This window comes from Tursiops truncatus, chromosome 1, assembly GCF_011762595.2.
Source record: "Tursiops truncatus isolate mTurTru1 chromosome 1, mTurTru1.mat.Y, whole genome shotgun sequence".
In the NCBI taxonomy this organism is placed as follows: Eukaryota; Metazoa; Chordata; class Mammalia; order Artiodactyla; family Delphinidae; genus Tursiops; species Tursiops truncatus.
The window spans coordinates 86,472,113-86,488,814 of NC_047034.1; the positions used below are offsets into that span (position 1 = coordinate 86,472,113).

The following is a 16,702-nucleotide window of genomic DNA, read 5'->3' on the forward strand; positions in this document are numbered from 1 at the left end:
ATTTTTTAAGACCTATGTTTTACAGAAATATAGTCTTATTGTAGATTGTTTAGGGTTTCTAAGCATTTAATTTATAAAAATGATTCTATACATACATCTACAAGTTATATATTTAAAAGTATCTGGATATAGAGGGTTTAGGTCTTAAGAAATGTGAACTCTTCCATTTAATATAATCCATAAACATTAAAAGAATATTTTACAAACGTTTACAAATGAGCTTCAACTCGTAATTCTTCTCTTCTTCCACTAACCCAATCCTTCTATGCAGTTCTAGCCTCTAAGCCCATATCCCTCCCTCAGTTTTTCACATCCAGGCTAGTAAGAATCCTAAAGGTCTAAGCTGTGTCTGGAAGGTCCCCATGAGCAGTACCCATCTCCATCAGCTCTCTACTTACTCAGTCCAGAAGCACTGTCAGGACAGAGGTCTGTCTAGCTGTGACAGGTACTGATATTCTCTGTGCAAGGCAGCTTTTAGCAAATCAGATTTTAGTAATCAGAACAAAGATATAGCTCATACTTTCAGGGAAGAAGTATCCAAATCACATTGGTTTTTTCACAATACTTGACTGTGAATGAAAATTATTTAGTTATGGATAAATTATTATGCCAATTTCTGTGCAAGCACACTTAAAAACTAAAAATAGGGACACTAGGAGACTAAGAAAAACAAACAAAATTTCTTCTTTGGTAAATATACTATTTTATAAGGTTATTAAACATATAACAACCTGGATTTATTGTATATATATTAAGAAACCTCATGATTTTTTTGTCACTCGTGTATAAATATCAAAATAAAACAATTAAAATAAAAATGTTTTAAAATAAAATTCCCAAGATGCCTAAGGCTGCTTTCCCCTAAGGAGGAACAAAACGCAAGTGATTTTTAAAAATTTCTTTTCTCAAATTATATTTGAGAATTGACCTTTCCTAATTAAATAAATAAAATTTGGACTTTCTCTTCCACACGTATAAACTTTACTCCGATATTTAAGCTACTATACATCTGCCTATTATATCTGCTCTTAAAAAAAAATATGTGAAATCTGGGGCTTCCTGGTGGCACAGTGGTTGAGAGTCCGCCTGCCGATGCAGGGGACACGGGTTCATGCCCCGGTCCGGGAAGATCCCACATGCCGCAGAGCGGCTGGGCCTGAGCCATGGCCGCTGAGCCTGCGCGTCCGGAGCCTGTGCTCCGCAACGGGAGAGGCCACAACAGTGAGAGGCCCGCGTACCGCAAAAAAAAAAAAAAAAAAAAAAAAAAAAAAGTGAAATCTAAAATGGCATTTTTAAAACTACTTTAGAAATATCTATATTATTCCATATGCTTCCATTACATTGGTATTCTGATAAATATTTCCTTAAATGTAAAGCACTTGCAGTATATTTCTATGAAGGTTGTAGCTTGCTTTTAATTTTAAAAATAACTAAATTCGGTGTTGCTTTAATGTGGATGCAAGATTTCAGAAAACTGTATACAGTTTTCCCAAATCAAAACCAATCCCTTAGGGAATTCCTTGGCGGTCCAGTGGTTAAGACTCCATGCTTTCACTGCCAAGGGCGCATGTTCGATCCCTTGTCGGGGGAACTAAGATTCCACAAACTGCGGCCAATTTAAATAAATAAATAAAGTCGATTAAAAAAAATCCTTCACAATACAAATATTTAATTTAAACTGAGAAATTAAGTCCAGCTGGTCTCGATATTTCTAGATATTTTTCCACACCATTATAAGGAAGCACTACAGTTTCAGAGGGAGAGTGTGCTCCTAATCTAGTCCCAACTGCCTGATACTCTACTCCTTTGGGTCCTGCATTTTTAGCAGTCTAAGCTCGATAAATCACCCCTCTTTCTTCAGGTGTCTTCAATCTCTTTTCTAAGTCAGTTTCTTCTGTATGTTCAAAATTTTCCCATTAAAAATACAAACCCCTTCTTCCTTTGAGCCCATGTTTGCTCCTCTGATACCTTGCTCCTTGCCATCCCAGCTACACATTTTATAAGTAACCTGTATTAACTGTGTGCTTATTTATTTTGTTCACTTCTGTTCCCTACAGTCTGGCCTCATTTTGAGTCTTGGCAGCACTTAGCATTGTTCTCTTTTGAAATTCATCCCTCTACTGGCTTTTCATTCTGGTATGCCTCCTCCTACTCTGGCTGTTCAATAATTTTCATGGGCTTCTTTCTAGGCTTGCTCTCTCTGTTTTCTGCTATTCTCATTCTATTTGGATGTCTAAAATCCCTCACATACGTGTTCTAGATAAAACTATTCCTTTGAATAGGTTCCTCTCCCTGCAGGGCCTTTCTCCACCTTCCATCCAACCACCCAAGGAGGGGAACTGGGAGTCATTCCAGTCTCTGCTCTCTCATTCATTCTCCATAACCAAATACAGACTATGTCCTACAGTTTCTACCTCTTAAGTCTCTCTCCAACCTATCCCTTTCTCTTCGATAGCACTGTCATTGTGCTAGTTCAGATTTCATTGTTCCTCACATTTAATTATGCTGATGGCTCCTAAGGGATCTTCTTACTTCTGTCACAGCTCACTCCAATTCACCCTCCAAATTGTTGCTAGACTGGTATTTCCAAAAGGTACTTTTGTCATTTCCCTGCTTTAGGTCCTGCAAAGGTTCTCAATAGATTCAGGATAAAAAGCCCTCAGCAGGACATAGAAGGCCCTCAATTTTCTGGATCTTCTCCAGCCTTATCTCCTGCCACACTCCTATAAGCATCTTATGATTTAACAATATAGAACTGCTTTCAGTTCTTCAAGTATATATTTCATCAAAGGAATACACTGCAAGGGAAATTTTAAGACCGGCAAAAAGAAAGTTGTGATAGCAAATCACTGCTAAAAACACTGTCTATTTAACTCTTCCCTTGCTTCCACAGTTCATTTTCTTTCCTTCCTTCAGTTCCTACACCATGTAGCTGGTGCTGCTTTACTTGAAAGGGAAAGAAAATAAGTTAGGGCTAGATAAGCTTCCAAAATAAGGGTTTGAAAGTTAACTGTGAGATAATAACCAATGAAACATAAACTATGCGAAAAACAGATACTACAAATTCTGCTATTTTTGAAAACAGTAACATCACAAACAATTAAAACTGAATTAGGACAAACCAAGTGATCCTAGAAGTCTATCATAATTTGTGGTTTTTACCTAAAGCAGAAAAAAACTATGAAAACATTACTGAGATAATGTAAAGGCTATGAAAATATTGAGGAAAAACATCTGCATATAATATTTTCGATTACTGCTCTTTTCTAATATCAGATATCTTCAATATTTTCTGAGCATAGATCATTTTATAAACTGCTGATGAATGCACAGGCATACAGTTTTCAACTGGACACTCATGTCCACTATTGTCACTTGAGATGTGCCTTAAACATGTTCTCTAAATCCTTTTATCTTTAAACTCTTCCAAGACATGTCTTTTAGTTAACATCCAAAGTATTAATAATTATTCATTTACTGTCATAAGAACATCTTAAATTCTATTTAAATAAGGTTAGCAAAAATCACCTGAAGTGAACTTGTAGGGAACAGCTAAAAATTTCTATGCATTCTGGCTTTTTCAAGGCCTAGAAAACTAAGTTTATCAGTGATCTAAAATTTTAAAATTCATAAATTATTTGCCTTAATGAGAAATTAGGTTAAGATATTCTCCTATCATTTGACATCAAGATTTTTATTTTGATATTCCATGAAGTTTTCAGAGTCTTTTCTCAAGTTATCTTTTAATCCTACACCGTGAAAAAAATAAAAGACTAACTTAAGCAGTGTAAATAGGATCTGTGATACTTAACTAAACACCAGTTGGTGAATTCCATCCTTAACATTGTTCCAAGACTGGTTTACTCATTAATATTTACGGAAAAGTACTAATCACCACGTAGGAACTATTCACTTCGGAGTTTGAAGAATGTTTCTATTTCATTTTTTAAATTGTTAGCCATTTTGTTGGCAGTAGTAATCTATATGGTGTGCTCATATCCACTAAATTATTAAGAGCTTAGATATTTATAGATTCATAAATAAAACGATGTGAAAAGAATAAAATCTAATTAAGCTATGATATTTGGAGATAAGAGTTGCTCTTTGCTTTCATAAACTATCTTTTCTTTCCTGAAAATACATTTTCATGTGTCAAAGTAAAACATAGTGTTAAGGTGAATAACAGTGGGGAGAAAGAAGAATGAATTTGTCTGAGGGAAATACAGTGGATATGAGTGAAGGGCCTACTGTTTTTCATGTTACTTTAAAAATATTGGTTGGGAGGTTCTAATATTTCCTTTTAAAAAGTGTGACAGAAGGACACATGATTGAGACCGTTACATAGTAGCTAAATAACGAGAGTTTTAAACGTCTTTTATTTACTGAACTAGTGATTTAATCAAGTCCTAATACTCAAATACCTATAAGCAACATTCTACATATCTGAAAGAGAAAACAAAATCACCATTAAGTGCTACTTACATTCCAAATCGCAATGTTCCAGAAACATATGTTTGCCAATGTGCACAATAGAACATGAATGTCCCAGCAAAACAACAAAAAAACATCCAGTCAGGGTTTGTCCCCAGTTGCACTGCAATACAAGTTCCAAGAACCACGAAAACTGAAAAAGAAAGATCATAATGAAAACTGAAAAATCTGAATAACAAACATTAACTGAGCTGGAAATGATTTTACATGAGGCAAAAAGAAAACATGCTGTGAACGTACAATCTTCTCTCAGTTATCTATGCAAACAGGAAAGTAGGATATCATCTTTTACATTATCATTTACCCTGTAATTTCGATCTCTTCTTTCACTACACCACTTAGTGGAACCAAACTTCTTGAAAGCAACTAAAATACTTTAGCATTTTTTGGAGTACAGGCATATCTCATTTTATTACACTTTGCAGATACTATGCTTCCAGATACTGTCCTTTTTTTTTTTTTTTTTTGACCAGGTAAAGGTTTATGGCAACCCTGCATTGAGCAAGTCTATCAGTGCCTTTTTTTTTCCAACAGCATTTGTTCACTTAGTTATCTCTGTGTCACATTTCGGTAATTCTTAAAATATTTCAAACTTTTTTCATTATTATTATATTTGTCATGATGATTTCTGATCAGTGATCTTTGATGTTACTACTGCAAAAAGATTACAACTTGCTGAAGGCTCAGATGATAGCATTCTTTTAGCAATGAAGTATTTTTTAATTAAGGTATGTACATTGTTTTTTCAGACATAATGCTACTGGCACAGTTAATAGACTAAAGTGTAGTGTAAAAATATCATTTATATACATTGGAAACCAAAAAAATTTGTGTGTCTCGCTTTATTGCAATATTTATTGCAGTGGTCTGGAACCGAACCCACAATATCTCTGAGGTATGTCTGTATTCCCCCAACTCTATAATACCAGTTAGCAGTGAAAAATTACAAGGCAGAAGGTCAAAAAGAAAGAAAAACAAAAGGCCTAGATAATTCACAAAGGGACCTACTAGCTTTAGATAGATAGTTGTCTTTTCTTATTTAGCAGATTTCATTATGGGTAATATACATGAAAAAAAGAGGACTTCCTATAAAAGTCTGGAACTCAAACTACTAATGCAAAAATGACTATCACTTAAAAAACAGGACACCTATCATTTTGCTGCCAACTAATTAAATTATAATAGCCTTTCAAGATGCCCAACTAGCCTTTATAAGAGCTTAGCTGTTCCTTCCCCTCTACTAAGCAAGCTGCTGTCAGGATACACTGAAACAATGATTTTAACATACACCTACGTATGTGAATCTGAGTTCACAAGGTAAAACCATCAAGGGTTTTTGTTTGCTTCTTTTAAAATATTTTAAATGCTATGACAAATGACAAGCAACCAACTGAGCTGCTAAATAAAAAATAAGTGTGTGTGTGTCGGGGGTGGGGGGGAAGTCAGGGTGAGGGGATTTCTTCAAAGGAAGACTAGTTAGAAACTGTCACTTAATTTCTAAATTTCTTTTTTCCCTCTAAAAAACTACCGAAATATTATTTTTTAAATGGTACAAATAAAGACATAACACATATAATCTAATTATAGTAACTTATCTATTGCTAGCACCTTAGTGTATTTTTTTCTAGTCTTTTCATCCAAGCCCATTATCACGGTTATACTCCAAGTCTACAACGTAATTTTACATGTCTACATAACGTCCATTTAAATATAAAGACTACAAATTCCTAGTCTCGCATTATTGAACTCTCATCTATAATTTATGAGATTTTTCCACGATAACAATTATGCCCTTAGAATTTCAAAACAACAGGTGTCAAAACAATAATATATAGGGTTAAAAATAACTTAAGTAGAAATTAATTTCTAAATTTCCCAATACCACCAAATAATGAACAAATATTAACCAGATTTATATTTTTGAAAATATTAAAACTTGTAATACAAAAAACCACTTACTCTGATAACTATTATAACACCAGGAACCTCTTATTTATCTTATTATCACTGTTTATCATATTCCTTTTAACTCTGCTAATCATTAATATTAAAAAATCAACAATACCTGTTGATAGTGAATCACACCCATGATCAAAAAGTTCTCCCAAAGGAGAACTGCTATTGGTTCTTCTTGCCTGTTTCCCATCTATAGCATCCAAAGACTGGTAAATGAAAAGGCCACATGCACAAGCAATATACGCCCACAGAGGTGCCTGTGAAATAAAATAAGAAAAGCAAGAGTAATAAGACATATTAATTACTGTATCTGGCTAATATATTTTTACTTGCAGATATTTTATCTTCATTTTTCAGAGACGTTGGAGGCTATGGGAGAGAAGATCCAGGTGCTACATAATGAAAAACTTCTGTAAACAATCAGAATTATAAGAGAATTAAAATTCCTTGCTTTGTAGGAGTACTCAAACAGATGCTGGATAACTACTTCACAGGGATAATACAGAAATCCCATGAGAGATTAGGCTAGGTAACTTCTATAAGATCTCTCCTAACATTTAGATTCTACGAATCAATTAATGAATAACCCAGTACAGTTTTTCCCAAATTGTATCTTTCAAGACGCTTATAGGTATTACACGAAAATAAAATTTCCATGCTAAACTCACTTGGGAAACATTGGATTAAACAATGTTAAACAGATTTCTTAATTGCTGGACTTCTTCCAGCCCTTCAGATTGCTAATGCATATTGTGATTATTCACTAATGCCTATTGTGCATATTCAAGGGGGATACAACATGCTGCCATTTCCCAAACTTATTTGAGCATGTAACTTATTTATTATTTTTTATAAATTTATTTATTTTATTTATTTTTTTAATTTTTGGCTGTGTTGGGTCTTTGTTGCTGTGCGCGGGCTTTCCCTAGTTGCGGCGAGCGGGGACTACTCTTTGTTGTGGTGTGCAGGCTTCTCATTGCGGTGGCTTTCCTTGTTACGGAGCATGGGCTCTAGGCATCTCTTCAATGTTCCATGAAACAACACTAGGAAAATAATGATCTACTTACTAGACAGAGTGCTTATATTATTTTTCAAATATTTATGGTCACATTTTCAAGGAATGGTTTATCTTTTCCCAGACAGAAACTGAACCACTAATATTGAATTTAAATGTAGTGAACTAAAAGAAGAGAGCTTTGGGACTTCCCTGGTGGTGCAGTGGTAAAGAATCTGCCTGCCAATGCAGGGGACACGGATTCGAGCCCTGGTCTGGGAAGATCCAACATGCTGCGGAGCAACAACTAAGCCCATGCACCACAACTACTGAGTCTGTGCTCTAGAGCCCACAAGCCACAACTACTGAGCCCACCTGCCACAACTACTGAAGCCCGTGCACCTAGAACCTGTACTGAACAACAAGAGAAGCCACCACAACGAGAAGCCCGCGCACCACAATGAAGAGTAGCCCCCACTCGCTGCAACTAGAGAAAGCCTGTGTGCAGCAAGAGACCCAATGCAGCCAAAAACAAATAAAATAAATAAATAAAAAAGGAGAGCTTCTATTTGGTCTGTTCTCCGTAAGAATGTGTCAGAGTGTTTTGCATCACTTTTTACTATTTTCCCATGTCCAGGCCACGAAAAAAATTTTATAACCACAAGATATTTCTCAGATATTGGTTATCAAGTTAACCATATTAAATGCTCAGGGCTGCAAATTAAAACTACTCAGAGCTGCAAAAAATATTCAGTATATTCTGCACTGCAAAGAGGTATCTCTCTGACAGAGGTCTATTTAGATCTCAGTTATTAAAGGTAAAGATCTTCTCTTAAATGTTTTCTTGGAATCTCATATTTTAAAACACTGAGGTTGCTAAAAGGATCATCGTACATACCTCCCCCAGGCTCGAGTTACCAACCTGGAAAACAATAACTGTGGTTATGTAACCATAGTTTACATGCCAGCACACTGGACTAAGTGATTTATCTTATGAGACTAAGAACTCTACCTTTCTAGACTTTGGGTCTACTGCTTCTTACTCTTAGAGGAATCCAGTAACTCTCTAGAGCTGTCCTATAATGTCCTATAATGGCCATTAGCCAGCCATCTGTGATTATTTTAGTTTAAATTTATTAAAATTAAATAAAACCAAAAATTCAGTTCCTCAGTTGCTAGGTACATTTCAAGTGTTCAACAGCCAGAAGTATCTATGGTCTCCGTATCAGACAACACAGACACAGAACACTACCATCATCACAGAAATTTCTATTGAACAGTACTGCTTTAGGGGACAAGGAACTTCTTGGCGGTTTTAGGATTTTAATGGGGAAAAGTGTTACTCTGGAACAGAGACAACTTCAAGTATTAGTATATACATAATCCTAGAAAACAGCAAGATGGTTATTACATATATAAGAGAGAGCAAAGCCTTCTTATCTTTGGACTTTTCTTTCTTCCGGTGAATCTGTAGAACACTAAACTAATATTTATATATTTCTTCCTTGTTTCCATTATTTCACAACTCTCATAGGTGTTTTAAGAAGAAAGCCTTCTCATTCAGGAGCCAGTCTGGTCTCAGCTGGGTTAAGAGCCTGATACACTGAATATATCAATCAGGGAATTATTACTGTACAGTCATATTCCACCTTGAGTCCTCCCAGCAGCATTCTGAAAAGTTCTCTGTGATTAGTGTAGTTCCTATTCTGGAAGTTTCCCCAAAGATGTAACTAATTCTAAGGTTACTCTAATAATTCCAAATCACTTAAGAAGAGAGGATGAGGAAAAGTATTATAGGGAACACGGTGCCTGGTATACTCTGGGTGTTGAATAAATGACTATTCGTGGCCAAGCTACCCTCCACCCTGCTCTCACTCCCTGATCCCCATCCTGGAACTAGTTTAGGACTTAGAAGGCTTCAACTGGAACCAACCCAGTTCCCTGTTCTTCTATACCTCTAAAGATGTGCGAGATCTGGACCAGATTCCTCTGGAAGTATATGTCAGGTCCTCAAGTAAGCCAAGAGTAAAACAGCTCGAAGAATGTGATAAAGAATCCCAGCACATATTTAAACAATTGTACTGGTGTTTATTTTTAAGTTTATTGATTGATGTAAAGCAAGACAGTTAAGAAAATGAGGGGAAACCAGAAATTTATCCATACAATCTGTATAAACTGTACCTGTATAGTAAAAGAGGAATTAAGATAAAGGTATTCAATTGTGAGGGGAAAATAAACATCTGGCAAAAGACAAAAAATAAAGTATGTTTTATAGGTAACTGTGACCCTCAACAGCTACTTTAAGAGCAATATGTGGTAACAAATGAATTAATGAAAACAGAAAGGTATAAAGGATTGAACGGTGATAATTTTATCTCAAAAAATCATCTGAAAAGACTACATTAAAAAAATTACTTCAAGCTTAAAACAAGACAAGGAATGTTGTGGCCATTATGATTTACATGGTTCAGTCACTTTTAACAGCTTTAGTTGAGGATCACCTTCTATCCCCTTGGTTTACCTGTGGCTGATCATTCTGATTAATACAGGAACAATAAATGTTTTTGATTCTCCTTCATCTACCTAACTACCTTAGTTCGCTTTTTGACAAGAATATTTTAAAATCAATTAAACATCAATTTACCCAGTTCACTTTTTGACAAGAACATTTTAAAATCAATTAAACATCAATTTACCCATTCAGATGAAGGGCTCTAGTTTCAGTTTTGGTTTTAGGAAGTGAGTAGAGAAAGTAAAAGAGGGAATAGCAGTGGAGAGACTTATATTTGAGAAGGCCCAGGGAGAGTCTTTGTAAGCAGTACCATGCTTCCCTTTTTTTAATCACAGCCATAGCAGGATACCACAGCAGGAAATACATTATACTGTTTCTTTCTTATACTTCTTTTGCCTTCTTAGAATAAGAGAGATACTCCTGAGGTTATCAGCCACATATGTTTACAGGAAGGTAAAAGGGATATTCAATAACTCTTACTGGAATCAAGAGAATACTTTTGATAAGACTGATTTATAGCTGTGCCATCTTACTACCACAGACTTTCCTCTCTGATCATTTTAAACTTTGCTAAGACTTTACTAGCCATTTTAAAAAAAATGGGATAAAACTCTTTTTTAAAGAATTGAGACTTAATGATTTTAAAGGAATATTTTACATGTTAGTCTCAACTAACATTAATTTATCTACTGGGATCAGAGTCCACACTTTGCTTCTGGTTTCTCATAAGCATAGTGTATATAAAGTAGGTTGTAGCTATGAGCTTTATTAATGATATATATGATAGGATACTTTAAAACAGTTGACAAATAGCTGTCAGATTATCTTACCTTTAGTTAAATGACCTAAAAATCCCAATTATAGGGTTTCTGGCATGCAATAAATGTTTATATCTGTTATTAAAGAAATTCCTCTTACCTGCTCTGTAGCTGTAGGACAGTAGAAGACTAATAAAACAGTTGTACAGATGTTTATTGACAATCCAATGATCGTGATGAGATTTGGGGCAATCCAGGAGGGAACTCTTCCAACTAGCCATTCCCAATACCCTTGCATTAAGGGCTCAAGCAGGGACCGTCCAGCACTCTGATACCTGTGTTCTTCTAGCCGCTTAAGTTGGTGTCTTGACAATGGTGGTGTAGGTAACTGAAACAATTTATTTAATACACACCCTGGAGTACTCATATGCCCGAAGCCCAAAGGGGACTCCGGGTGAGAATCTCCACATCGTCTCCTTGTTGACCGATGCCCACTCATGGATCTTGCCTTTTTTTAATTTAGGGAGTATAATTTATCTTGTTTTATAGCTTTTTGTGGATAGTCTTTGCCTGGGGGAAAAAAAAGATATATTCATCAGCCACTATTTATATCAATGTTAGTAAATTAAACAAAAAATCAAACTGGTAACAGAATATTACATATTAAACAGGGATCAGAACACCAGGGATCTGTTTTTAGCTCTAATTCTTATTGATGATGTAAGCCAAAAGAAGTCATATAACCTCACCTTTAAGTGAAAAATATTAAGAATTTTAATAGTAATATGCTTCCTGTTACCTTATAGTTTACCTGACTTCGAAGCTCATGATCTTCTTGTTTCTATCTCACACTTTCAGTAGTATAAATCGAAAAAAAATCCTAGAAATGACCTAATCATTTCACATATATGGAAACTGAGGTCCAAGGCATACCCAAAGACAGCTAGTAAATTAGTCTTAATAGTGGAGGAATGACTTGAATCAAATGGGTCTTAAACTAGATATTTATTTAGAATAGCTAATATTTATTGAGCACTTACTATGTACTAAACACTTTAAGCAAGTTTTATATATTAACTCATCTAATCCTCTCAACAACCAAAGAAGGTAAAGACTATTAATTATCCCTATTTTTACAGAAAGTGACACTAAGGCACAGACAGGCTAATTAACTTGTCCAAACTCACACAGCTGGTAAGTAAGGTTCAAACAAACACAAGGTTTCTGTTTAAATTAAAAGATAAAACTTATTAGTGGAAAGGGATATAAATGATATTCCAGGAGGGGATAAACAACAATGAAAAAAATTAACTTTAAGAGGACACCATTTATGTGTTAGCAGTGACCTGATAAATTGAAGTAGTAAGAAAAAACTATAACTGCATTAAGTGATGACTGTTCATAAAAAACCTTAAATCCCTGAAGTACTTGCACTTGACTTCGAAAAGATCAGAAATAACATAATTATCATAAGTTATTAAGCAATGTAAGAAAACAATGACAAGTTTAACACTTAAAAATCAGTATGGTGATATCAAAGGTATGAAGTGGTGAGGGCCTAGAGTAGGGTGGTAAAAATGGAAATATGAAAGACAGTCAAATCTATAAGTAATTTCTACTTAGAAGGAAGAATCAAGAGGAGGTACTTAGGAATTAGATATGAGGGGTAAATAAGTAGAAGAAAAAAGAAATCAACAGTTAAAGACTAGTGGTACTACTGTCAAAAAGGAGAGTTTGGAAGGAAAATCAGTTTGTTATTTTGGCTTTTGGCGGGTGTGGGTGAGAGGGGATCTCGGGATGAGAGTAGGAAAGACATACATGCAACTTTTAAGTAGAGATGTTTTAGACAAAATCAAATGACTGGAGTTTGGGTAAGAGATAGAAATTTCAAGTTTTCAACTTGGAAGCTGAAGTCTAGTTAAAGACTAGAAAGTAGAAAATTTCTTGAAGGCATTAAGTATGAAGAGAAAAGGAAAAGAATAAAGAACCTTGTGGGAAACTCATGATTAGCGAGCAGGAAGAGAAGCCATAAAAGGATTAAAAAAGGAAAAAAAAAAAAAGAAAATCTTAATGGAACTAAAAGGGTAGTGGCATTGAACCAACACAGGTGTACTCTGATCTCCTGGCAGAAAGCTATCCAGAATGCAATATGAAATTCCCGGAAATGCTGCACTGTGGGAACACAGAATGTGATACAGGGTCTAGGACATCTCAACAATGGACCTGGTAGCAAAACATGCCCATGACTTCTCTCTATTCCCAAAAACAAGAAATTCCAAAATTTCAATGTCACGAATGATCTAAAGTGGCATCCCAAACCTCAGTCAATCATGTATCTCAATAATTGGTTTAGAGAATAGTTATTGTAGTCATTAACTGACTTAAATAAATTTTCAAAAATCTATAAAGAATCATCAGTACCCCAATTTAACTGAAGTGCTCTGAAATAAAAATATTGTAATAATTTTCAAGCCAAGTCAAATGAAAGCTAATTTCCTACTATTTCAAAGAATTCTTCCACACACCCAACTGTACCAAAAGCAACTGATTAAAACTGTTTTAAAGTAATATTTATACAATGTCAAACAACTGGTTACAAAATCATTTTAGATGAAATGACAGACTGATAACCACCAAAATACTGTACTATAAAGCAGCCAAATTTTCAAAAGTCAAATTGAATGATGTATTTTCATATTTGGTGAGCTATAATCAATCAGCTCTTATGGATTTCCACTTAAAATGGTAATAAAAAGTTTAGCCAACTCAATTTATATTTTATTATTGCAGTGTTCCATTCTCCTATAGTTAAAAAGTGACATATTGAGGATGCTGGCCTGCTTTTGGCACTAAACAGCTACCAGCAACTGATCCTAATGGTTTTAAGTTTGAGCATTTGGCAGGACTATTTGATAAACTGATACCTTCCTTCTAAGTGTTTTCCCCTTCTGACCTAGATTTTTTTTTCCCTTCTATTTCTCTTTTAGAAAAATCTACATTTTGACAAACCTTTCTAGATCTAGTCATTATATAATTCATACATTAAAAAAAAAGAATATTTCAATTTGGAACACTGTCTCCATGAAGCTTATTAGTAACAAGATTTCAAATAAAAATTCAGATACATGTTGCCACTGACATATATAGTTAGCTACTTTGCTTTCAACAGGTAGCCACAGAGGTTGCTGTCACTACCACAGATCCATCTCCACTGTTCCTTCCTCCCATCACCTGAGACCAGGAGGCTATTGCCACGAAAACCGAAAACCGTATCAGGAGAAAAGAGGCATTTCTGAATTTCAGGAAGTGAAAAGCAAGCATACCAAGGGAGCAGGACAGTGTAGGTTGCTACAATAGAAAAGCAGACTCTATGGAGAGAAAGAGGAAAAGGATGTGAGATGGGAATATGGAAAGGAGGTACAAACATTACAAAAATTACTTTAGCCACTTGAGATTTTTATCTAACGTCAAGCTTATGCCCAAAAGGTTGGGGAGAAAATGTCATTTTTCTACCCACACTATAAGGAACTAAAAAATTAATGCAAGAAATTAAAATTATTGCTGGTTAGCCTAGAAACCTAGACACCAGTCCTAAGTTTTTATGAGAAAATGGATTCCAAGTTTCAAACACATTCAACAAATATCTGAGTGCAGTAAACAAGATAGACATGGTCCCAGCTCCCATGTCCAATGGGAAAATAACTAAAAGAAGGTAAACAAGCAAATAACATTACACACTGTGATGGGCGCTATGGAGAAAACAAGGTATGGAGCCAGGAAATAGTTGAGGTGCACATTTTATTAGATAAGGTGGTTGAAGACGATGAAGACGAAGCATTTATACCAAATTCAGAGGAAGAGAAGGAGCTAGCCATTCCAAGAGCAAGGGGAAACAGTCCAAGAAAGGGAGAACAGGCCCTGACCCAAGAGTGAGCTTATCTTTCTTATTCATACCTCTGGGATCACTATGGCGGGGCAGTAGTAAACCATATGAAAGAGTGGGATAAAATAAAGTTTGAAAAGCCAGACAATGCAGAGGTTTATAGACTTTGGCAAGGAATTAAGATTTTATTCTGATGTTATAGAAAGCCATCAATTAACTTGAAAAGATTCCTATAATTTTGTAGCACAGCCTATTTGTTAACTGAGGAAATGTTCTGATAAATTGTAACAGTAAAAGTGAGTATTTTAAACGTTTAAAAATTCTCATCACCTGGAATTCAGTTTATGTTAATACTGATCCTATACCTATTGTACTGTCCTATACCTATTGTAACCTTTCCACTTGTAGTCAGCAAATTCCCCTCCTCTGCTATAACCTGGCTCAAATGTGATACTCCTTTCATAGCACTTACCACATTTTGAACTTTTTTGCTAGATGTTGTTGTTTTTTGGTCTTTTCCCCACACTGGTATGTAAGACACAGGAGTGCAGGGGCCTTGCATGTCTTAATATTCTTTCCCCAGAATCCCAGACCATACCTAACATTAGGTAGGTAATCAGTACTTATTTGTGGAACAATGAACAAATATGGTTCATCTAGTATTTAATGAACACCTAGTTGCTCTAGACCCTTGAGGAAACAGAAGGATTGAAATATGCCATCCATGCTCTCAAGCTCAAAGTAGTGGTGGGGAGTCTTGTAAACAGCTAAGTTATACTGCGAACAAACTGTTGTGGGAGTCCAGAGGAGGGGGCACATATGGTCTACCCAAATTCTTCTTTGTGCAGGCACGAATATTTATATGAAAAGTCCAACAAAGGTACAAAAAATAAAATCAGAGATATTTAATGAATACCTTTACTAAAATTATACAAAATTCGTGGACCTTAAATCTATGATGTAGAACATCTGTGCTTATAGCAGCTGAGGATAATAGCATGCTGCCTACATTATTCCTGTGTTCAGCACTGGGGAACACCTGACAAGTATCACACTAAAAAAGGAATCTCCAACTGCTCAGCAGAGCATAAGGTAAGCTTACACAATATCCAACCTGTAGTGTGAAATTCCAAATTCCCATCCTCCCATGTCTAAGGGTTCCAAGTTTTGAGCTGTGCTGATTCAGCAGTATGTTTATAGTCCTCTCACAGGAACTGGTGACTACACAGCTCTTTCCACTTTTATGGCACGACTAGAGGAAAATACTAATGGTGAACAATATTTGGGAGGCAGAGCAAATTATAAAAAGCAAGTTAAAAAAAAACTAATAGGATCACAGGATTACATTCAGCATTATCTAACAAGTGATACACAGAACAAGTTAGCAAAAACAAAAGCCTTTTCAGCAGACTTGGAAGCTAAAACAGTACTGTGTAACACAATTTAGATCTACTGTTTTGCTGAAGTGAAATCTTGCATTCCTTAAAAAAAAAGGAAGCAACTTCCTCCAGAAACAAACAAACAAAGCCAAAGCCTAACATTTTGTGGATTATTTTCCTATTCCCTTGAAAGAGACAGCACAGCGTGACCCTCAAAAAGAACATCACCGGCACTTTAGCCAGCTTAAAGAAGTCTACTGCTGCCTAGAAAACACACTGACTATGCAATAAAATATAACTGCGGTTATAAAACAAGTTTACAGTTAAATATCAAATATATAATAGTGTTTATAACGTAAATTTTAAGAGACTGGGTGTGGGAGAGGAAGAAGAATGAAGTTATGAAACCACAATTGTAAATATTCAATAATAATCTATTAACTGGACAACAAATAAAGACACCTCTGTCAGAACAGGTTAATACAAGAGGCATATTTATCTAGCTTATTTCTTAAATGGCAGGGTTGTAAAGACAGGTTGTACAAGGGGCTTCTGACTAGCTTTTGCTCAGCACAAAACAAATATGTAGCAAACTGCTTTTAGAACTTCGATTTCTGGAATTTTACATGAACGCCAATGGTTCTAAAGTCTTTACGCCCTAAATGCCTTCACCAGTCTTACTTGGGTTGTTACTCAATTCAACACCTCCACTGAACACATGCCTACTAG

General features: G+C 35.3%; 1 protein-coding gene across 4 annotated transcripts in view; it reads right to left on the reverse strand.

Annotated features, from left to right (window-relative positions):
* Positions 1-16,702, reverse strand: part of CEPT1 (choline/ethanolamine phosphotransferase 1) — a 36,451-nt gene that overhangs the window by 18,350 nt on the left and 1,399 nt on the right. For all 4 annotated transcript variants that reach the window (XM_019919704.3, XM_019919703.3, XM_004328752.4 and 1 more), the window contains exons 2-4: positions 10,872-11,281; positions 6,557-6,704; positions 4,483-4,624 (exon numbers count right to left, since the gene is read on the reverse strand). In XM_019919704.3, the coding sequence (XP_019775263.1) occupies positions 4,483-4,624; positions 6,557-6,704; positions 10,872-11,210 (629 nt within the window). In that variant the 5' untranslated portion in view covers positions 11,211-11,281. The remainder of the gene's footprint in view (positions 1-4,482; positions 4,625-6,556; positions 6,705-10,871; positions 11,282-16,702) is intronic.